Genomic DNA, 24,829 nt, shown 5'->3' with positions numbered 1-24,829 from the left:
ACAGTATTCCCCATAACTTCTCTCGTAACAAAAAATTGGCAGGAAGAGATTGCGTCTCCAATTTTTTGAAAAGACATCCAAATTTATCTTTAAGAGCCCTAGAGCCAACATCTGCAGCCCGAACGTCTGCTTTTAATAAAGAAAATGTCAGAAAATTCTTTGATTTATTAAAGGATGTATTGGATAGATATACATTTTCTCCTAGCCGAATTTTTAACTGCGACGAGACGGGAATTAGTACAGTTCCTAATAAACAATCCAAAATATTATCGCTTAAAGGAAAAAAAACAGGTCGGCGGCCTATCATCTGCAGAACGCGGTACTCTTGTTACTGTTGAGATTTGTTTTAGTGCCACAAGGCTATACATACCACCTCTTCTTGTTTTTCCGCGTGTAAAAAACAATTCTAATTTTTCAAGAGATCTGCCACCTGAAAGTGTAGTAGTGCCTCATCCGTCAGGTTGGATGCAAAGTGATATCTTTGCACCAACATGGTTTTCACATTTTTTAAAGTATGCTAAGCCATGAGAAGATGATCCAGTTTTATTAATTTGCGATGGCCATTCAACCCATGTAAAAAATTTAGATTTAATTTTGATGGCAAGAGAAAACAATGTTCACATTTTAGTAATTCCCCCTCATACTTGAAATCGTTTACAACCTCTTGATTTTGCATTTATGTTTCCATTAAGTTCATATTATAGCCAAGGTGTCCAAAATTGGCTAAGGAATAATCCTGGAAAAGTTATTACAATACATGAGGTTAGCGAGATATTTGGTCAAGCATACATGAGAGCTGCAACAATTGAAACTGCACTGAATTTATCCATATGATAATCAGATTTTTCCAGATATGGCGTTTGCAGCTGCAGAAGTTACTGACCGTCCTATTTTACAGGAAATTGATGCCAATCTAGCTGTAGAAAATATTCCCGAAGCTTCAGCTAACGACGGCTTTGATTCACCAGAAAGTAAGAAATATTCTGCTGTAGAAGCCTCTAAAGATACTATAAGAAAAGAAAATATGCAGCCAGCTCTGATATCGACAAGCAAATTTTATGGAGATAATCCATGTAAAAAACAAGCAACTGAAAAAATTCAGTCAGTTCACAAGCTACTCCACCAAGACACATAATATCCACCTCTGAGGCAGGTTCCAGTTCAAGGAATCAACAAGACGGTGTTAATGAAGTCCAAAATGCTATTTCCCCTAGAGATATCATTCCTATTCCTAAGATAGCTCCTACAACTGTTAAAAGAAAATATAGAAAAAAAGAATCTACAGCAGTGATAACATCTTCATTTCTTAATAACTTGAAAATAGAAAAACAACAACATAAAGCTAAAGTAGTGAAAAAAGAAAAGAAAACTGCTGTAAAATGAAAAGTTGCAGTTCAGGAATCTTCTGATGAAGAACAAAATATTCAGGAAACTCAGTTGTGCGACGATTCTACTGACACAAAAATATTTTCTGATGAGGAAGACGTGGAAACTGAGAAAATTGAAAAGTTAAGAAACTTCATGCCGAACCAACTAAAAACCTAGATGTAGAGGATTATGTTCTAGTTGAGGTAACTAATGAAAAACACAACAAAGAATTTGTTGCTCAAATTATAGGTGTTTTAAAAAATAGTTACAAAGGTAAATTTATGAGGCAGTATCGAGGAAACTGGAACATATTCGTATATCCGGATGTCAATGATGTTTCCACCATAACAAGAGCTGACATTAAAAGAAAACTGCGCCCACAAAAGTTAAGATATGGATAAATTCAGTTTTTATAAGCAGTTGATAAATGATTTTACGTTTTTTAAAGATTTATTTTATTGAAATGAGTAAATAATTACAAAAATTTGTTTTGGTTCATTTTGCCCCGCATGTGGGGCACCTTTCCTAATCTGTTTATATGATTTTACATAAAAGAGATTTTTGTTTCCCTGGTATTAATTTATAAAGCCAAATGGCCCTGCAACACCCTGATTGAAAAAATATCTTAAAATACATTTTCGTTTAAGATCTATTTCATGACAAACCTTAACTGGTTCACGTTGCCCCGACTTCCTTGAGCTCAGCAATCTCAGGGGTCCACCAATATGTCGCTGTTTTTGGCCGGAAGGCCTTATTGTTCAGGGCATAGAGACTTCACAGGCACTATGTAACAGATCCATTGTACATGTCGCAATGGTATCGGCCGGGCACCTATACTAGCCGATAATTTTATGTACATTATTAGGTATTGTCTTTTTGGCGAGAGCTGGTATTCTCCTAAATGCTAAGAAATGTTGGTAGTTCCATGATGATCCGGTCACAGAGTTTTTCTTTGTGGAAAAAACTCGTTCACCAACCATACCGAAACTACACCGGATGAACGAAATTTGGTTAATTTACGCCCAAATGAGTGTGAGCAATAGCTATTAACCGAAGCACAACGAGAAGTACTCGGGGAGTTTGCAATCAGGATTTTGGCAGGTTCCAATGTCAAAGAGGACAGATGTAAAACATATTTTGTTATTCTTTTTGGGTCACATCGTTTCACATGTATGCCTTTTGGTCTCAAAAATGCCCTGTCTACTTTTTGTCAACTAATGGATCGTTTTCCATCAGAGCTCTCCGATTGTATGATATTTGCATAAATGAATGATTTTTCTGATTTTGATCAGAACGCATGTTTTGACTAGAACCTGCAGAAAAGGGATCATACCGAAGCGAAACCTACTTCACGACTAAGAAATTGTCTAATACTTATGAAGTTTCCAGCTTAGAAAATTCGGAAGAAAACATCTATAGGACCGCTTAAAAAAATCCGTTTTCCTGTCAATATAAATAACCACTATTTTATTATTATTTTATTCTGTTTCCTTCTTTCCAAATTGGCAGAGTTTGAAAGTATAAAATGAATGATGGAGAATTTGGTAGAATCTAAAAGATTTTAATTGTTAAAGTTCTATTTGATGCATTATTTACATTTATTCAGAAATAATATAAAATATAACAGTCAGAATAAATAAAGATACATTTGACTTCTTTATACGTATCATTACATACAATCCTAAATTTAAACACATAAATACTTTAAAAAGATCACCGAAAACGTTACAAAAACGTTAACTTTAACACTTTTTTCGTTACCACTAAATACTGAATACCACCATGGATGATCAGTTCCACTTTCAGATTGATTAAAGGAAGCTAATTCCTGTGGTTCATTAAACTGACTGATCGGACTATTAAGATAATTTCCACAATTTGGGAAATCAATTGGAACAGGTGGCATTTCATGTATCTCGCCAAATTGGAAAACCATGGACATTCCAACTTCCGAATGGAATTCAATGTGACAATGGAAAAGCCAATATCCGGGATTGTCAGCTATAAAACGTAAAATCGTGTAGCCTCCATCCGGAGTTGTAACTGTATCTTTAATCGGTGGATCTTTTAAGTTTCTTTTTAACAAATTTTGCTTATCCATGTCCATTATTTCCTGGACGGTGACATTTTGTCCGATTCGTTCCATTCCTACCACGCGAAAAGAGGTTCCGTGGAGATGGAACGGATGGTTTGCGTCATACGCGAAACCTTTGTCAATTAAAATTAGTTCTACAACGTTTCCTAATGGAATCTAAAATGGAAACAAAAAATTAATTTCATAAGCCTCATAAGCATTTACCATTAAAAGTTTACCTTTATCACATGTGTACATTCACAAAAATCCTTATCGCATTTCTTTACGGTCGTCTCGTTACAAAACATATCAGGTTTAAACCTGTGTCTGTTTTGTAAAAGAGGAGTCGATGGCATTTTCATCGTAATATGGTTTAATTGTGGCGTTAATACTTTATTCAAATTGTTAGTCACTTCATTGAAACCGTAAAGTCCATTTTTATGAAAATGTGGGTTGTCTATTTTATAAAAATCGTAGGAAACGAAGTATTGGAAATCCGGAATCGGTTTTAACGATAAATCTGGTTCGTTTAATGATTTTAATTGAGGAATGCTGATTATGTCCGCCGTTTCTAAGCCTTTGTTTAATGAATTCAATTGCTACAAAAAAAATAGAAATCTATCAGTATTCAGGATAGTTTTATTAATTTCTGCCGATTTCGGTTCTTAATCCATCTTCAGTCGAAAATCTACATACTTAATAAAAGGTGATTTAATGATTGAGATGATGAATGAGATTAATATATCAGATGAGTCGCTCGCAAGAAAATTAGTGTAAAGTAAGAAACTGCACAAGTTAAGAACCAAATTTTTTTGGATTTCTAATCTTTTTCCCAAGATATTCCTAGTTCCAAGATTTTTACCAAGATCTGTTATTCGAAATAGTTCCATCCTCGCTAGAAACCCATAAAGAAAGGAAACAAACCTAGACGGACCAAATACTGAAATGTACTGATGTGTGAAAAGCAAACAAAAGGATGACTGATACAAAACTGATATTTCAAGAAAAATTGTCCGCCAACTGAAATAAGACAATATTGAAAAGAGAGAGAGAGACATCATTGAATCAATAGAACGGCACGAACATGAACTATTAACTAGGAACATGAAATATTAATGGGACTCAAGTTAAATTAAAAATCGATATTAAAGTCAGGTAAATAATTTAAATGATGTTGATTATAAAAAGCACTTAATCGAGCAACAAAAAGAAACTTTTTTATGTTACGAAATTAAATAAATAAACGGTTTATTGAGCCATTACAATACAGCAGAAAAAAAGAGAAAATAATATCTAAAACAACTCAAAAAGAAGAAAAATAAATTAAATTAAGAAATTTGTAAAGAAATACGGCTCAATATACCAGTGGTTTTACTTGCACCAATGACAAAAAAGAGTGCAATGATTGTAATACAATCCAATGTTATTAATGCTGAATAGCAAAACAACTAAGTAATATATTCTTCCAAACCATAAATGAATAAATCTTAAATAAACAGTATCCGTTCGGCAACGGAATGATACTTACTCTCTGAACATACATGCAGAGAGTTACGAGGTATAAGGGATCTAAACGAAATCGAGCCAGCACACTTTGCAGACACGGGCATCGAATTCCAAAGACGCGCAACTTGATATGAATAAGAATGACAAAACTTAGCAAATCGGTGGATTGGTATTGTCATTGTAAATGCGAAACGTTACTTTATGCAAAAGATAAGGAGGTTTACCGGTGTGAACAATTTTATAAATTAGGCATAAGTAATGTGTAAGAAATCTCTGTGTCATGCTTAGCCAACCACTTGACAATAAGAATGGTGAGAAGTGTTCTCCACACCTTACACCATAAACGAAACGTAAACAAGAGTTCTGAACGACCTACATCTTTCGCTTAGGTTCAAAAGATAGACTAAAGACAATACTGCAATGATTAAAATTAGATAAAACTAGACTATCACATAGTAAACGTTTGAGCCTGACAGATAAAGTCTTTCCATTGGAGTAGAGGTGCTTCAAAGCTCTATAAGAACGACCACACATCCGAAAAGCCCACTGGCTAATCTAATATGTAAACATTTACATGATATTTATCGACAAACAACTTACCTGTCTTGGTAAATATAATGTCTTGCGTTTTGGCAGGATTGTTCCTTAGACCATGTTTAGTAATCTCTGTTCACAATGTCTTTAGTTCTTCAGTGATAGTATTGCATATCGCAGGAAGATCGCTTGGTTTAATTTTGTAATACAACTGAGTGGCATCAACATATACTGACTTCCATAAAAATTGCAACACTTAGAATTTATTGAACGATTTTATTGAAATTTTTGTCAATGATGTCTTTCATTAGAAAAAACAAACGATTAAAATTTGAAAACAAAAGAACAAAAATTGAAAAGTTTTTTTTCATTAATGAGTTGCTCCGCCACGATTTATAATGCACTCATTTAGACGGCGTGGCATGCTATCAATCAAGTGATCTATAGCTGCCTGTGGTATATCAACCTAAGCTTCTTGAATCTTGTAAGTTATCTGGAGGGTGTGGTAAATTACCCAGTCGCCTATCGACCTCATCCCATACATGCTCAATGGGCGACAAATCAGGCGACCGAGTAGGCCATGGAAGGACGGCAATTTTAGCTTCTTCAAAAAAACTCCCAAAAAATCAAGGGTGACCTGGTCTTCCAGGTTGGTGGCTCCTACGACCATCGTGGGCTCAGAAGCAAAATCGGGACTCGCCATTAAACACAATTTGATGCCATTCTTGCGCCCAATTCGCTCTTTCGTTGCTCCATTCAAGCCTGCGTAGACAGTGAAGTGGTGTAAGAAGAAGACATAAAAATGGACGATATGAACGCAGCCCATAAGACCTTATCCGGCGATGAACAGATGATATTGACATTCTGGGTCCTGCACCTCTCATCCAATCATTTGCAATCGATCGAGTTGTTGAAAATCTGTCTCTTGTGGTCAAAAGTCTTAAGCGACGTTCTTCGCGATCTGTAGTCCTGTGGGGACGTCCAGATATAGGGCGACGTTGTTGTACCCCTTCTTCGGGCCATTTGGACCAACATCTCAATACCGTTGTAACATTTGGGTTTACACGACGAGCAATATCTCTTAGCGAAAGTCCGGCCTCTCTCATGCCAATAATACGGCCACGTTCAAAATCAGTTAATTGGGTTGATGTTGGCGTACTCTTGGCATTGCTCCCAAGTTCAGAACGAAATTGTGGACAATAATTTTTCAAAATTGATAGTTAATTACACACTGATTTGTTCATTTCTTCAAATTTATTGTTACTAATTGTAAGTGCAAAGGAAAAGAAAAGAACCAAACTACTAGCTAGATTTTATGCAAATTTTAATCGATTGTTTGTTGTAATGAAAGACATCGTTGACGAAAATATCAATAAAATCAATCAACAAATTCTAGGTATTGCATATTTATAGAAGTCAGTATAGATGGAATGAACTATGTTTTAATTTCGAGAATATATTAAAACAGCTGGCAAACACGATCGAAATTGACGTTCCTGACTGACTGATATCAGACCTATGGTTAAGGTAAATATCGCTGGACACGATGGACTCGCATGTTTTGATACAGGAGCCAAAAGAAGCTTAGCAGGTACACAACTGTACCAGTTACTACTCAAAGATCAATTACCGTTTTGTACCGAATTCCTGAAAATGAAATTCGCCAATGGTCAAGAACAGTCTTTGAAATAAAAAGCTTATGTTTGGCTTGAACGATGAATTTTTTCTTTATTTAATAAAATCGGTGCGACACGTGTTTCGCCGTTGAGGCATCTACGGGCACGACTAGCGCACATAACAAAAATAGAGAGATTAATACAACATTTCAAGTTAAAAAATCTTAAGATTACAAAAAATTTCTATATTTACCGTCATTGGACAATAGATGTATATAACGAGAGAGTCGACATGAGAATTCCTTTCCGAATGTAGAAGTGAAATTACTTTGTATGTTTAAATTAAGGTTTCTTGACACAGAATTGTTTTTAATTGTTGACATTAAACTGCAAAATCTTAAAATAGAACATCTCAATTGAAAGTATTGTTATTTACGCATACCTCTGAAATGTCCACGCCTTTTATAACCTCAAAGTTATTTTATGTATATGTTAAGCCAAAAAATATTTATAAAAACATGAAAACCATAACGGAATTAAGTTGATATGATGTAGATAAAAAATTAAATGAAGGTGATCAACTCAATTTTACAAAATATAAAATTATTGAAACGAAAAAACAAAAACTTTAATTTGAGTCACACTCACTTCCAGACATCTTTAACAATTAAAAACAATTCTGTGTCAAGAAACCTTAATTTAAACATACAAAGTAATTTCACTTCTACATTCGGAAAGGAATTCTCATGTCGACTCTATTTTTGTTATGTGCGCTAGTCGTGCCCGTAGATGCCTCAACGGCGAAACACGTGTCGCACCGATTTTATTAAATAAAGAAAAAATTCATCGTTCAAGCCAAACATAAGCTTTTTATGTCAAATCTGAAAAACGATGAATCTGGAGAAAACCCTTTCAATACTTAAAGAACAGTCTGTTCAAGCAAAGATTTTTAATACCGCGATTGTTATAGAAGGTCATTCATTTTCATTGGAATTGCTCGCTATTTTTGAACACAATAACAGTAACATGTTACTAAGTGCTGATTTTATTGACACCGCAAACATTGTCATTGATATCTCCCAACGGCAATGGTACTTTACACATAAACCTGAAAGAAAACATGACTTCTACAAGAAAGAATGTGTGGAAGTAATCACCCCTCAAGTTGAAGATACGATTGATGTGAGCTTGAATGTTGATGAATGTTCTACTCTCGATTCTGATCAAAAATCGCAATTGAACCAATTACTACATGAAAATGTCGAAATATTCTCGCCAAGTTCAGAACCAACTCCGTATGCAGAGCATTGCATAAGGCTTACCAACGATATTCCCATAGCCGTACCTCCGTACTGATTGGCAGAACCAAAGAGAAAATTCTTAGAAAAGGCAATCCAGCAGATGATTGAGGATAACATCATTGAAGAGTCGGATTCCGAATATGCTTCACCAGTTGTATTGATGCCAAAGGCAAACAAATCTGATCAATATCGTGTATGTGTCGACTACCGGAAGCTGAATGCTATAACCATACCAGATCGGTATCCCCTCCCACGATTGGACGACCTTTTACATGAAGCAAAACAAACTGCCTTTATGAATACGCTAGATCTACGATCCGGATATTGGCAAGTAGCTGTCCGACCTGAAGATCGTATGCCTTTTGGATTAAGAAATGCACCTTCGACCTTTCAAAGGATGACGGACCGTTTCAAGACAACATTACCGGATGTTACAATCCTTGTCTACATTGATGATTTTATCAATCACCTTTCAAAAAACATTTAAACGACTTGAGAAGGGTATTTGAAAAGCTGAAGATGTTCAAGTTACGTGTAAATCGAGAAAAATGTACTTTCATGGCTCCAGAGGTTAAATACTTGGGACACATTATTACGCCTGAAGGTATAAAACCAAACATGGACAAGATTGCCGCTATTATTAAAATACCAAAACCGAAGATTGTTCGTGAACTCCTAACATTCCTTCAAACAGTTTCGTGGTTTCGTAAGTTCATCCCTGGTTGTGCCGGAATCATGAAACCTCTCACTGAGCTTACCAGGAAGAATGCTGAGTGGAAATGGGAATCTGCACAAGATTGCGCTTTCGAGAAATAAAAGTAAAGTATATAAGTGTATAAAACTGGGCCAAGAATGCGATACCCCCGATGGAACAATGACAAGATCTGACTGCACCGAATTTAATCTTATAGATTGCAGTCTATCCGAAAGATAAGTATTGAACAATCTAATCGCTTTATCATCCAATTTTAGAATACTAAGCAATAGGCTATGATTAAGTATATCAAAAGCCTTGAGCAAAATTAACAATGTTGAACTATCTACATCCAACGCACCAAAAATATCGTCGGTCAGGTCCAGCAACGCACTAGCACAACCAACATTCCTGAAGCCAGATTGTTTAAACGGTAAAATACAATGGGTGTCTAAATAAAACTGCAATTGGTCAACTATGAGACTCTCCAATAGTTTTGATAGTACCGGCAGTATTGCTATGGGTCTTAAATCCTTATATGTAGTGATCGGATTCGTTTTAGGAATCGGAGTTATAAGTCCAAGCCTCCACGACATTGGAAACACTGATTCAGTAAGACAGAAATTAAGCATGTGCTTAAGCACATGAAGAATACGTGGGCAACATAAGCGTATCATGTCCAAACCAATCCCATCAGATCCTACACTAGTGGATTTCATATTCAAAAGTATTTTAAGAATATGATCTGAAGATACCTTATGAAAAGTCATTGTTGTATTATCTGGGTGCATTTTATTATTGTAATAATAACATTGAAGATTAATATCAGGCTCAACCAGAGTACTTTTTACAGAATTGCTGAAAAAGGTGTTAATATTATTAGGATCAGCCAAATGCGATGGAATAGCAGCAGATGGTTTTAAAATATTAAATTTTTTAAGATTGTTCCACATATTTTTAGAATAATTGACAATCAAATTTTGTTCAAAAAATATCTTTTTCTCCGGACGAATTGCACCCGTAACATAATTACGTTGCATTGTTTCTTAATTTGATCATCAGTCTGATATTCCACGTGATCCAAGGTAATGGACCTTTCTTTAACGTTTTCGTTAAAACTGGAGCATGGAAATCGAATAGAGACAACAAAACCTCATTGAAATAGTTAACTTTATCATCGATATTATTAAAATCAAAAACAGCTTCCTAATTCATTAGATCAAGATCTTTATTAAAAGCATCTATATCAATATTGCTTTTATTAATGAGTTTATTAATTATATTAATGAATGCCTCAGAATATATGATACCTGCCTCAAGTTAAAAGCTTCAAATATGGCTAGAACAGAATTGCCAACGGCCCACGTACCATAAAATTAATGTTAAAGTCGCCCAGAGCTATGACTCCATCTACTGTATAATAAATCTGATCTAAAGATTCTTAGGCCTTTACAAGGTTGCAAATGGAGGTGGAGAAGATGGGCTTAAAGATAAATTTTACAAAGACTAACTATAGTGGTGGCAAAGACTGGCGGTACCAGAAACATTCCAGAACATTTGGAAGTTGGGGATGACAAAACAGAGACGATTAGCAGATCCGCATATTCGTGATTTCTGATGAATAACAAAAATTCGGTCAGCGAGAAAAGAAAGAGGATAATTCAAGACAAGAAATGTTTCCATGTGCTTAAAAACAACTTCACATCTAAGCTACCAAGAAAAATCAATATATGAGTCGAAAGCATGGACCTTACAGCAGAAAGTCCAAGAGACACTAAGAAGATTCGAGAGGAAAGCGACAACGGTGTGTGATTACAACTTCGAATTGTATCTTCTATATTGCGAACCAGAGATGATGTAAAGGATTGGCCATGTAGCCAGACTGGACACAGAAAGTACCATAAGAATTATCTTTGATCGCAGTGGATCAGTGGGTAGAAGATCGGTTGGGAGACGATTTGTGGACGATGTACATGAGAACCTAAGAAAGCTTAAGATCAGGAGTTGCAGATGACGGACACTGGTTTGGAACGAACAGTTAAGGAAGACTTAGGTTTAAACGAGCTATACAGCCATGCATGATGATGACGAAGGCGATAAATGAGAAGATGGACCACAGAAATGAAACATATGAGAGAGATACGGAATAAGAACATAATAATAAAGAGGATTGAGGATAGCGAAAATAATTCCGGAAAAAAATCAGAGGAAAGTGTTGATGAAGAGGCCAGGAAGAATGGATATCTAGCATACAACAGATACGACAAACTGGTGATGCATAACGAAACATTATGAGCAGAATACGATTAACTGAAGGGTAAACTGGGTATGCAAAGTAGAGGAGAAAACACCGGTCAAAAGCGAACGGTGATGGAAAAGTCGTCAGAAGGAAACACAATAATGGTGCAGATACAAAAGGTAACCAACATTATAAGGAAAAAAAAGCAATGAGTAATGTTAACAACAGCAAGATCGATAACGTATACTCTCATGCTGGCAAAGTCCTGTTGAAGAACAATCAAGCTCTTCAATATTCAACAACTGATAGAAGAATCCTAAGAATTTAACTGTCTAATGTTAATATGCTTCATCGCTTACAAAAAGGCGTTCGACTCCATAAGATAGAAATGGGAGTTCCTAGGCATTTAGTAAACTTGATTGAAGACCTGTACAAAGTAAACGACTTTATTATTCGATTAGAAAACTCTACCTCTGGGCTCTTTATGGTCCAAAAGGGTATAAGATAAGGATCCCCTCGACCACCCGGTATGCCCTTGCACGATCGCGTACCGGAATAGTATATTAATTTTGACAAGTACTGTATGTAGACAATTTCAAAATTTTATTTCAAGTTTATTAAAGTTTTGTTATACATATATGATGTAGATTCGACTGAAGATGTTATTAACGTACGAAACCGGTTCCGCGTACAACAAAAAAATGAGGTTCTAACATGCATGTAGATGAACTTACCAATCCTTTTCTTAATGTCTTTTGATAATCAACATCTCCTTCGGGAAAATCAACACTTGATGAATTTGAATATTGTAATACAGCTACTTGATAAGCACTAGTAAATCTTTCATCGCAATCCATTAATCCACGAAATTTTATCCAATATAATCCTTCAGTTTGATTAGCGTTTAATATAAAATCAAAACGCTCACCTGCATAGCTAACTAAGCTCTCGGCTAAAATTATTTAAAAGGAATTATTAACGTAAGTTAATTTCTAAACTTCTCAACTGTACCTTCTATGGCTTCCACATCGTGTCCATCTGTACTAATAACCCTAAAACTATGTCCATCGATTGACATTTCAATTGGACAATTCATAAAAGAAACGTTAATTAATCGGAAACGATATTTGAAACCCTAAAAAATAGAATAAAAGCAATAACTAAATTAAAACTAATCTTTAATTATCAAATTACCTTTTTAACAACGAATCGTTCAATTGGTGTAAAAACTTCTGTACCATCCTTTTGACTGAATCTTAAATACTTGCCCTTGCCATTCACTAGGATAGAGGTTGGTTTATTATCCCCAATACTATGGTAATGAGACAAAAACTTGTGTAAACCAGTGTGTTCCATCCAATCGGTTATCAAAATGGAATGTTCGTCATAATCGTAAAGATCTTTGTGGGGATTTATATCGTCTGGCGTTCGAACTATTATAGCGCCAAAAGCCCCGTCAGTTCTTTGCATACCTATGGTAACAAATAAATGTGGAAAATAATGAAAATCGGTTAGAAGTAAATATGATTTATTTTTTATTAATATTAGCAATATTCTATTACTTTCTTTTCTTATGTGCTTTTAGTGAGTTATGTTTTTCTTATATAAACTTGCAAAATTTATGCGTGTTATTTTACAATTCTGTTTAATTGATTAATATTAATTTTTAAATTTGAATAAACTAATAAAAATGTACATAAATCCCGTCTGATTAAATTGCGATTATTCTAGAATTCTCTCACTTCAACGAAAGAGAATTCGATACAACAATTTTTTTTGTATATATTTACGACATACGTTAATGGGACTACTTCTGAGTCACAAATAAGAATGTTTTTATTTTCGCACGCTGAGTAAACAACCTGGGGAATCCTCATTTACGTCTTTGGACATATATGTCCACTTGATCGCATGTCAATATGACGTCATATCATTAAACAAGTAGTAAATTAAATATATCACGTAACAATTTAAGGAACTATATGTAGTTTCCTTCTATGTATATTTTATCTACGAGTATCGCTTTAGATATGTTATGGTGTTACGGTCTTTTTAATTACCATGTTCGTCACGCATGTTTTTGTTAGAGTAAATAGTAACTGATCATCACTGAAAATGTCTGAAAACTGTAAAGTTTATTTTTAAGTTCATTTTTGAACAGTAGAAATAAGTGTAACGAAAAGATTAACAGTAGTGAAGCAGAAAAGCTATTTAAAGATGATTGGAAATTAAACGATTAGATGATAGATGTAAAGGATAAGAATACTACAAAAATTAATTTGTATATTAACCCGGTTAAGGACAAACTGAAAGAAGATGTAAAAAATCACCAAAACATGAATACTCAAGAGAAACAAGAAAGTTAATTTTAAAGAATTTGCAAACATCTTTACAGAGACACTGTTGATCAGCCAGTAGGACGAACTAATTATGTATCTATATTTTATACTTTGAATTTGTTATTTAAGAAACCAAAACCAGACACTTGTCAGAAGTGTGATTCTTTACATATGAAATTCTCTTCTATAATCTTACAGAAAGACATACGATTCAGACTGAACTAAACTGAAAACTCATCAACAAGATGCGGTAACTTGTAAATCTGTTGAGAAAGTCAAGGCCAATGAAGATCCAACGTACCGTTCAGGTTTTCGATTTACTAACTTTACAAACGAGTATTTCATTTTATAAAAAAAATAAACCAATAAACCTTACACAATTTGAAAGGTGAAAAATGGTTATTGTTTGTTTAAGCATAATTGTTAAATAACTTGGATCCTAAAATTAAACACGTTATCTTTTGAAATGATGTTCATAATCCCTATGCAATTGAACATAAATACTGAAGTCACATAGAATGTGATTCGAATCATTGTGTAATAGGAAGAGCTAAAAAGCAACCAGTTAGTACGAAATGCTGATGAATTGTTTGAAGTTGTGGAGCTTCTAAAGTTATAACAACAGAAGAATAATATCTATGATAAGAAACTGAATAGCATGATTATCTTAAGTAGCCTTCGAACGGGCTGCTATAATGATTACAATGTCTTAATAATAATAATATTCCTTTATTACCCAACAGGCATAGCCCAAAAAAGGATAACAATATATATTACATAATGTAATAATACAATAATATGTATCTGTATGTGAAAAAAAAACAAAAATTACAAAAGATTCAAGAAAATAACAATTGACCGAATTATAAAGAAAATAAAAATAAAAACTAAATAAGTGAATTTACATGTATAAGTGAATTTACATGCAGGTGATCACTGATTGTCTGGAATCCTGTTGCCCATTTTACAGAGAGTGTATGTTGGCGCCTGTCTCATAATGTTTGTCCTAGCATAAGGAATGACGAATACGCAGCTATATCTTGAGTTACTCCTTGGAACAACAAACCCTAGTCGCTCAAGAATGAAAGGGCAATCGATGTTATATTCGATAAGCCTTTGTAGAAACCTTTCACAAAACGCGTTTCTTCTGTCCATCAAGGAAACCATATTGTGTGGTGCAAGCAAATCATTTTGTGGTATACCTCGCTCAGGGTAAATTTCATCAGATTTGTAAGAAAGAAATTTTAAGAATCTACGATGGACTCGATCAAGGCTTAAAAATTCACACGCATATAAGGGACTCCAAATCGGGCAAGCGTATTCTAACTTACTCAGAACGTAAGCACAATACAAGGTCTTTAATAAGCTGACACTTGTGAAATATTTAGACATACGCATCACAAAACCTAGGGACCTAAAGGCATCCGAACACACATTATTGATATGTGTTTTAAAATTAAGACTTGCATCAAACAGGACCCCCAAATCCCTGTACTTCTCAACACGACTTAAAGTGCTGCCAGCAATATTGTAAGGATATAAGCATGTGACGAGCATCGGCTATAAGTAAGTACACAACATTTATCTATATTAAGGTTAAGTTTAAATTAAAGTTAAGTATTTAAGTTGTGCTGCAGTTTATCTGCATCTGCCACCGATAAGTCTTCGGTAAAGATCTTGATATCATCAGCATATCCCAAAATCCGACAATCAATTTTTAGAAGTAAGTGGTTTATGAAAAGAACAAATAATAGAGGGCCCAAATTTGATCCCTGTGGAACCCCTGAGGTAAGAGTGAACTCATTAGAAAAATTTCCATTGTAAGCAACATAACATTTTCTATGTTGCAAATAAGAGGCCAGAAGTTGAATTGCTGAAGGAACAAATCCGAACGAGCTCAATTTATACAAGAGAATTCTATGGTCAATCAGATCGAAGGCTTTGGATAGATCAGTGTATACAACATCCAGCTGCCCATATCTTGATGAGAACACGGTGTATGAGATTAAGTTTCCTTTCAAAAATCGATCCTGTTGGATCTATTTCCCGGGATTGAAAGGGAACTTTGTCCAGTATATGTGAAATTACCATGGCCAAGTAACTTTTATATATAATTATACGTATTGAGCATTCTATGTTGCCAAAATTTTTTTATTGCTTAGATTGCTGGCGATTATTTCTAAACGATATAGAGGATATACAAATTTTTTTTGTTTATTTTATGAAACATATTCGAGATTCGTCATTTTCGGTTGGAAGAACCATTGGGTTTGGCTGTGCTGGCAGAAGCATATTGATAGTTTCAGAAAGAAACGACCAGGAATCAGACCAGGAATCTGAGCTCAAGAGAAGTCGGTTGGATATATCTCTATTACAGGACTCTAGAAAATTTCCTTGAAAATTCTTGGCGATATATCCTAAAATGCTTGTTGCTGCCTCCTCAGATAGTTGACCAATAGGTAGTAATTCATTTTTTATTATGACTGCTCTGAATTAATATCTTAGTGACATTGGATGCCAAGGGTACAATTCAACATGTAAACGAGCAGTCTCATTGCATATTTGTCATATTTTTCCACATCTATTAATAATCCGCTTGAAATGGTTTCCAGTATGATTTTCAACCTATAAACGAAGTCGTAACTATTGCCTTTAACTTCTGAAGCTAATTTCGGATCCTCAACAATCTCCTGCTCCTGTTGATATCATTCGTATTACCGAAATTTGCTTTTATCCACTAACACATCAGTTTTTTACGAACAATTTGTATGCCAGATGGAGAATGCTTTCGAAAAATCTTAACCCTGCATGTAAAATTGACAGCCCAAATTCAATAGCTTTAAATGAAATTTGTTTTTTTGTTATTCAGTTGATTGAAGTCTCTGGAAGTCGCACCACAAATGTAGCAACGACTTGTAGATGCTGCAGTAGCTTCGTTGTTGACTTTAAGTCATTATGAACAGATGTTTGACGGAAAACTTCCTTTCATCAATATCAACCTCAGTTGCGATTAAAGAGTTTATGGAATTTTGGACGTATTTCATCGCTTCATTTGTGACATCGGTATTCTCTTTCACGAAATGAAATCTAATGGGGCGGCAGAATCGTGGAGCAGAAGGTGTTGGATGTTCCCATAGTACTCTTTCAGAGTCTTTGCCACAAACTAATCGCACAGATACAATGCAGTTGTGAAAAATATTTGCATCTGAATCAGCTTCCTCTTCAAATTTTTGCTTGAAATGTGATTGCTGCGATCCATCGCATCACCATTTACATATAATTTTTAATGTATCTCCGAGAACAGACAATGACAGGTATGACAGGTTCGATTTAGATTTGGAATGACGCTGTCAGCGCATGCGTGCACGGCAAAAGTGTGGGAGGTGCTGCGTAATGTTCACTGGACTGTCCCGCTAACACAAGTAGTAGATTTAAGAAGGTTTTTCGAATTGTGTGAGATTCACTATGGGCCGTGTAAAATGCTGAAATATCCCTATGTGCAGCGTGTAAAGTAGCAAAGTGTGTGCTACCATAGCAAACTACTTGTAGAAAAATATGGGCTAGCAACATACCTTCGTCATGCGCATTTTCCGGCAGCAATTGTGGATAGGGCTGCTAAACTTCTAAATCCTGAACCTCCTAAATAAGCCCTAAATCAGGGGAATCCCTAGGTTCACCCCTGAAGATGTTTCCACACATGACGGCCAGAAGCTTTGTGATAAGAGGGCGGATCCCAAATATAAAGCCAGGAGGGATAAATATCTTGAAGAGCACCTACCCTGGGACTTGAACGTTTCTCAAGTCTCGGGGCAAAAGTAACTCTTCCTGTCTAATTTGAAAACTTTTAGTAATTAATAATAATAAAAACTAATTAACTAATATTTGATTGTGGGGTCATCATTGAATTCGTATTTTTTAACTCTATCAGAAAATGTTATAATATATATGTAGGGTGTTCCACTAAAAAACAAAGGTTTTATAAAGAGATATTAGCGTAGTTTAAAAAGGGCTACTCTTGGGAGATCCTGCAAATCTTAGACAGCGCGTCTCCAGGGGGCGAATAATCAAAACTACTGAAGTAAAAGAGAGAAGGAAAACTCTGAAGTAAAACCCTGGCCCCCTGATAAGGGATTGAGTCATCAGTCCAACTAACGTACATTGTTAAAAGAAGTAGAAATAAAATTGTATTTTGGTACATGGAACATCCAAGCATTCTCGCAATAACAAATGAAGTAGTCTTGACGGAAACAAAGAAAAAAGGTAAGAGCTCAGAAAACCTTTTATAGTGGCATGTAAAAGGACAAAAGAGCGTAGCAAGTCCATCCGGATCAACAAGGAGCTTAGAAGACATATAACATGCTTTAACAGTGAACCAATGGAACACAACCTTTATATTCACCACACATAAAAAGTTCACCACAGACAAAACTTCGATAATTACTGAGATATGCAGTGATGAACTCTCTACATAAATGTATTTGATAAGATTCTGGTCAACCAAATACATGTAGTGCATATAAGCATTTAAAAAAACCGTATAGCAACACCTCACAAAGCAAATTATGGGAAGCAATCAAAAGAACGAACATCAATGTGAATTTATACTAACAAGTAACAGCTAATGGGACACAGAGTGTCGCATGGATTTCACATTACTAAAGCACTCAAGCAGGGGAGCCTATGCACAAACTTGCGCAAAATATATCTAGAGCAAGCACTAAAACAATAATCTATACATTATGTTGCGCCAACAACCAAATAGTAATCCTACTGGACCAGCAAGATATGGTATACAGTGTGTCCCCGGATTGTGTCCCCGTAAGATATAATTGACGATAAATTTTGAAATTCAAGTTCTATCTTTTGCAATTAAAGTTTGGATGTCATAAAACGAAATATAACCAAGTATTATGTCAAATATCGTCAAAGTACCAAAGTTAACGCAAGAAGTTTGTTAACCGTTGCACGTAAAGTAGCCTTTCTGAGTAATGTACAACAAAAGTTGATTAAGATAAAATGATTGTTATGTTAAACTATGGCGATATGCCGAATTTTATTAATTTAGGATACAAAAGCAAAATGCAGATTTTTAAATCATAAGATTAACAAAACATTTTTGGTCTAAACTAAATTAACATAAAAGCTTATTCAATGATACCACCACCAACACTAACACATAATTCAGCCCTTTTCCGACATTGTTCATAACTATTTCTAATATGGTCCAACGGAATTTCTCTAATAACAGTTTCAATTTCTTGTTTTAAACGGTATAATTGTTATTAAAATTTTCAGTGTACACTTTTTGTTTTACATAACCCCAAAAGTAAAAATCCATAATAGATAAATCCGGACTTCTTGGCTGCCATGGTTGCATACCATATCTACCAATCCATTTTTTTTAAATAACGTATTTAAATAATTTCTAATTAAAATGGTCGAATGTAGGCCGCACCATCTTGTTGAAAATATAAGTTATTGCGTGTTTCTAAATCCACACCGTGAAGATAATTAAATGAACAATTTTCTAGTATTTTCAAATATCGGTGTTGATTCAAATTGCCGTTTATAAAGTAAGGTCCAATAACACCGTCCCACGAAACAGCACAAGACACATTCACTTTCTGGGAATACTGGCGTTTACAAGCTATGCGATAATGTAGACTAGTCTTTGACCAGAATCGACAATTTTGTGATGTAACCACTCCATTAGTGGTGAACGATGCTTCGCCCAAAAATATTATGTTTTTTAAAAAAGTTCTGTCTTTCAAAATTTTGTACCCAAGCCACAAACAATAATCTAAACGTTTTGCTTCATCACCTAATTCGATAGTGTGGTTAAATTTTGGTTTATACGGCAATTTTTTATTTTCTCGATAAATTCTTTGTAAATAGGATTTGCTTATACCGACTTGAACTGCTCTTTTTCTTAACAACACCTTATCGTAATTCATTGCGTTCATTACTGTAACAATCGACTCCGAATCATGTTCATCTAAAAGCTTTTTTCCTTTCTTTTATTTTTTACATTGCCCGTTTCAGAAAACTTTTTAACAACTATCTTAATTGTTTCTTATCTACTAAAAATCTAAATTTTTCCTCAAATTCCTTTAAACACAATGCAGTTTATTGCACTTCTTCCATAGCACTGCACTATAAATATTTTGTAATAAATGTAAAAATGATCAATTAATATTTGACAATAGGCTAAAGCTAAGCTATCTAAAGAGTAGTGGTTTATATAATTTACTCTTTTTTAGAATTAAAATACAAGATAGACGTGTTGTCTTGTTGAATGCTTGTAATGGAATAATGTTTACATCGAAATCAACAAAAATGGTAACATAGGTAATTTATGATAAAAGGTAATTTGATAAAAGATATAATTTCTATGTGAAGGTAGGCTGTGTACGCTACACTATCAAATGATAATTGTTAGTTCACTCAGATCATTTGTTTTTATTGTAAAACGGAATATTAGAAAAAAATTTTCAAGAAAAACTCTTTTTTTCTTTTATATGCAAAATCGGCATTTTGCTTTTGTATCCTAAATTAATAAAATTCGGCATATCGCTATAATTTAACATAACAAACATTTTATCTTAATCAACTTTTATTGTACATTGCTCAGAAAGATCACTTTACCTGTAACGGTTAACAACTTCTTGCGTTAACTTTGGTACTTTGAGGATATTTGACGTAAAACTTGGTTATATTTCGTTTTATGACATTACATTACATTGCATCGACTACATATCGGGTAGGCGGACCAACCAACCTTGCACCGCGACCCTAAGGATCTATTGTACCCCGATAGATATCGTTATCAAATTTCACCGTGCAGTCCAATGCTCTTAACGAACATTAATACCTTGCTCGGCGAAAGGTCATTCAGATCCCTTGAGGAGATAAACTGCGACCCAAAAATCGAGAATCTGATACGGTTAACGGCAGGGCAGTGGCATAAAACAATCTCAACCGTCTCTGTTTCCTCCGCACATAGTCGGCATTCAACATCGTCGGCTAAACCCAACAAGTTGAGGTGTGCTTTTAATCGGCAGTGCCCAGTAAAAACACCCATTAAAACTTTTATGCTACTACGGGCAAGTCCTAAAATATTCCCGGGTTTGACAGTGGCGATGTTAATAAACACCTTAGCATGTCTCATTCCAGGAGAACTGGTCCACAGTAGGCGAAGTCTCTCTTCAGCCCACAGTCCAATCCTATATTTGGCCATCGCAAATGATACACCAACTGCTGGTTCCGGCCCCACAAACGCTTCAGCGCTGCCATCTCGTGCTAGCTTATCTGCCGCTTCATTGCCAGCAACCCCAGAGTGATCCGGGACCCAAATCAGAGAGTCTCTGTTATCACAACTCAGTGTGTTTAATGTTCTCTTACAATCATTAACCAGAGCCGACACCGGTTTAACGGCTTGCAGCGCCTGGAGAGCGGCTTGACTGTCTGAGAAAATTCGTACTGTCATGTTCTTCACCCCTCTTTCAAGAAGGATTTTAGCACATATGTCAATAGCAAATACTTCCGCCTGGAATACAGTACAGTATGTACCCAGGCTGTAAGCTTGCTTAATTCGAGGTGTGCGGCAGTATACTCCTGATCCTACCTCTTCAGGCGTTTTTGATCTATCTGTGTACAAGCAAATGTCTGCCTGAACCAGAGAATTTTCATTTTCGATCCAGGACTGCCGCTCAGGCAGTACAATCTGGTATCGAGCATTAATCACTGATAGTGATACCGCCAAATCTGACGGCATAACACAGTATCAGTGCTTATAGTTTCTTCCGCAGCCCATTCGTTTTATGACATCCAGACTTTAATTGCAAAAGATGGAATTTGAATTCAAAAATTTACCGTCAATTATACCTTAAGGGAAACAATCCGAGGACACACTGTACATGACCAAAATATATGGCGAATATGTGCGTGGGACAGTATGATCTACCTTGATGTAACTTATGGGAAATGCTTCAAATATACCAGTAAGTAAAGGTATTTGAGAGCAGAAATAAAAAGCGACGGAACACTAGAGTGCAGTATAAAGGATAAAAACATACAAGGTAGAAGAGCAATAGCTTCGGTGAATGACATATTGTGGGATAAAGACATATCCAACATGATAGAAAGGAGCATAATAACATACAGTAGCGAAGTAGGGACCACTTAAAAGTAGAACGTAGAAAATCCTGAAGGTAAAAATAGAATAGGGCCTTTGGACGGACAGAAGAAAGTAGAGACTGGCATCGTAAGACGTAGGAATGCGTTGTATACCGATTTATACAAAGCATAGAGTTCCCTGGAGGCAATGATTTCTCTCAGCTGAAAAGGATTCTAACATCAGACTCTCAACGCCGAAAACCTTGACCAATGTCCTTTATCTATGATTAGATTATATAGGAGGTTTGAAGTTATACGTAGATATCCCACGGGATACCACAAGTAACCAGTATACGTGGTTGGTTGGTAGTCAGTGAAATTTGTGACAAGGAGAAATTATAATGGCCGATTAATCTCTCATCATTTATGGATATTTGATTTAGAGAAGCCTGTCTTCCAAGTAGACAGGTTAGGCCTACCTGTCAATATGCTCACACTCAAATTGTAACCATACTGTCGACTCTTCACTCAATATCAAGTTTTGTTAGTGGCACTTTGGCCTATAAAAAGCGTATGTCTCACTCGTTATGATTACATTTAAAACTTGAGGTGCGGCAACACGTAATTGTGTTATACTGCAGGAGGCTATTAGAGCGTTCTTCTCGGACAAACTGTTAATACCTCGGTGATAAATCATAAAAACTATTACTCGTGGAAAGATTCAAGACTAATTGGAATTCAAGACCAATTTATTTGATTTTTCTCATTTCAAACATTCGATATGTTTAGGAGAAAGACACTTTTTTATTCATGTTTAACAAATGATAAATTTAAATTGGCGATTTACAGTGATAAAAAGCAGAAAGAATGATAATTGAGGTGAATTTAAGAAGTTACCTAAATGTGAATGCCACACATGTGTACCTACGATGTTGGCTGGAAAGCGATATCGAAATGTGGTACCTGGTTGGATCGGACATTGGGTAACGTAGGGTACACCATCCATGTATGGACTACCCCTTTGAGGATGTCCATGCCAATGTATCGTTGTGCTTGAATCAATTAATTCATTTTGTACATCTACAACGATTTCGTCACCATAACAAACCTTCAAGAAAATATGTATAGAAAATGTTACAATTAGAAACCTTCATGTTTAAACTATCTTTAGTTAATAAATCAAAAACCTACTTCAATTTTTGGCCCTGGTAACATCCTGTTGATTACCAACACGCTTCTGTAACTTCCATCGCCTGGTATACAATCGGTGAGGAAACAGTCTTCGATTTGATGTGGGCAATTATGACAAGCTTTTGACATCGTTTGGTACCATTCTACATTAAAGGTGAATTTACATTCCATTGGTTTGGAATTTTTAACACATTTTCTCTTACATGGATGCGGGAAGTTTGCATTGTAATTCGAGCTGTTATTGGCTTTATAAGAATCTTTAATTCAGAATTATTATAAAAAGAACATTTTTGTTAACTAAAATTGAGATAAAACCGCTTACCTAATGTATGTGAGATGCTAATAGAAGATAATAAAATAATAAACCCGATGAGTTCGCATTTAATGAACATTGTAATCTGAAATTATTTGTACACGTTTAATTTAGTCTTTTTATTAATTATCTTTATAATATTAATTCATTCAATACTTTATTCGATTTTCGGATGCGTGAAGAACAATTTAGTTGAACATCGATGACAAAGGTAATTTCACATGAATTATACCACTAGAGACAATAAATTGAAAAAAAATAGTGTCGTTAACTTCACGGTTTTGTGAACTTAACATGATTCTTTTATGTTTATGGAGTAATTATATAGTTTTTATGGAATTTTTTATACTTATTTTTTTAGTGTTTTTTACTTGTTTATTGACAATACTAATGATGGTTGTATAATATACCTTTAGGTAAATATAATTGAATCTCATATTACAAAGGATAATTATTTTCTTAATGTTGTTATAATTAAAGAGATGTTATTATAGGTTAAGAAAAATTATTTAATTTATGATTTAATTTAAGTTATAAATCGTTTCTTAACAACGCAAATCTAAAATAATCTTTGGATTTTTTTAAATATATGTTTATGGCGGGAAAGCTGTAGTTACCTTGAAATCACTCTGTATAGTTATATACGATAGTGAACAAACACTTTAAATATTTCATAAAGTTTAACTGAATTTAACTATAGGTTTTCAGCTGTTAACATTATATTGGAAATACTTATAATTTACTTAAAAATTGAAAAAAATCACGTTTCTATTTAAAATAAATGGTAATTAGTTTTTGTACGAAAAACGATTTTTGATATTTATGTTTAAAGTCGTTTATTTTTGTTTTTTTAGTTATTATCGTTTCAAATAATAGGTACACGTACAACTATTTAGATTAAAAAGATAACATAACTATTATACCATGTTAAATTTAAAAAAAAATTGTTAAAATATTAAAGTCACGTTTGAGAGTTTCTATTGTGTTAATTTTAAATTAAAATTTTATGTTTACACAATGCGATCATAAACTTATTTAAATAATTTTATTATGTGAGTACTTTATTGAAGTGCTTTTTCAAAAAAATTTTCATTTTTTAAATATAAAAAACAATTACCTTTTTATTTGACGTCAATGTAATATTTTAGCACAAATTTTTAGCAAAATCTTCCTAATTTAGCACTATTTTTCTTTAATTTCATTTATTTTATTTTTCATATTCAAGATTTTATAGAAGTCAGAAACGAACTCATCGCGGGATTTACTCTTTACGATATTATGTATAGACGGGTTTTTAGCTCTCGGCAAAAGTAGAAGGGATAAACATATATACAAACACCTATCTTATAATTCTACTCGACGAGTAGGAAAGAGAAAGCAAATATATTCCTGTTTCTACTTCTAAATGACCAAAAACTTGCGATGAAACGAAATAGAAAATGATTTCAAAAGCAGGTAGTTACACGTAAGATGAGAAATTAATAAGCTTTGGATGTTCTTTTTTTATGAATGTAACCGTGAGTTGGAATGCGTCTTAGG

General features: G+C 34.5%; 1 protein-coding gene across 1 annotated transcript; it reads right to left on the bottom strand.

Annotated features, from left to right (window-relative positions):
- Positions 1 to 2,942: 2,942 nt before the first annotated feature.
- LOC111419715 (uncharacterized) lies at positions 2,943 to 24,557 on the bottom strand. Its single transcript, XM_023052574.2, has 9 exons — positions 24,408 to 24,557; positions 23,300 to 23,375; positions 22,978 to 23,234; positions 22,684 to 22,894; positions 12,527 to 12,804; positions 12,344 to 12,467; positions 12,067 to 12,284; positions 3,682 to 4,041; positions 2,943 to 3,619 (listed from the first exon to the last, which is right to left on the bottom strand). Exons 2-9 carry the CDS (start codon positions 23,367 to 23,369, stop codon positions 3,056 to 3,058), a joined length of 2,082 nt encoding a protein of 693 aa, XP_022908342.2. The 5' UTR covers positions 23,370 to 23,375; positions 24,408 to 24,557; the 3' UTR covers positions 2,943 to 3,055.
- Between the last annotated feature and the right edge of the window lie 272 nt (positions 24,558 to 24,829).

This window comes from Onthophagus taurus, chromosome 6, assembly GCF_036711975.1.
Source record: "Onthophagus taurus isolate NC chromosome 6, IU_Otau_3.0, whole genome shotgun sequence".
In the NCBI taxonomy this organism is placed as follows: Eukaryota; Metazoa; Arthropoda; class Insecta; order Coleoptera; family Scarabaeidae; genus Onthophagus; species Onthophagus taurus.
Note: the sequence above shows the minus strand (reverse complement) of the source record. Positions and strands in the feature narration are given on the sequence as shown.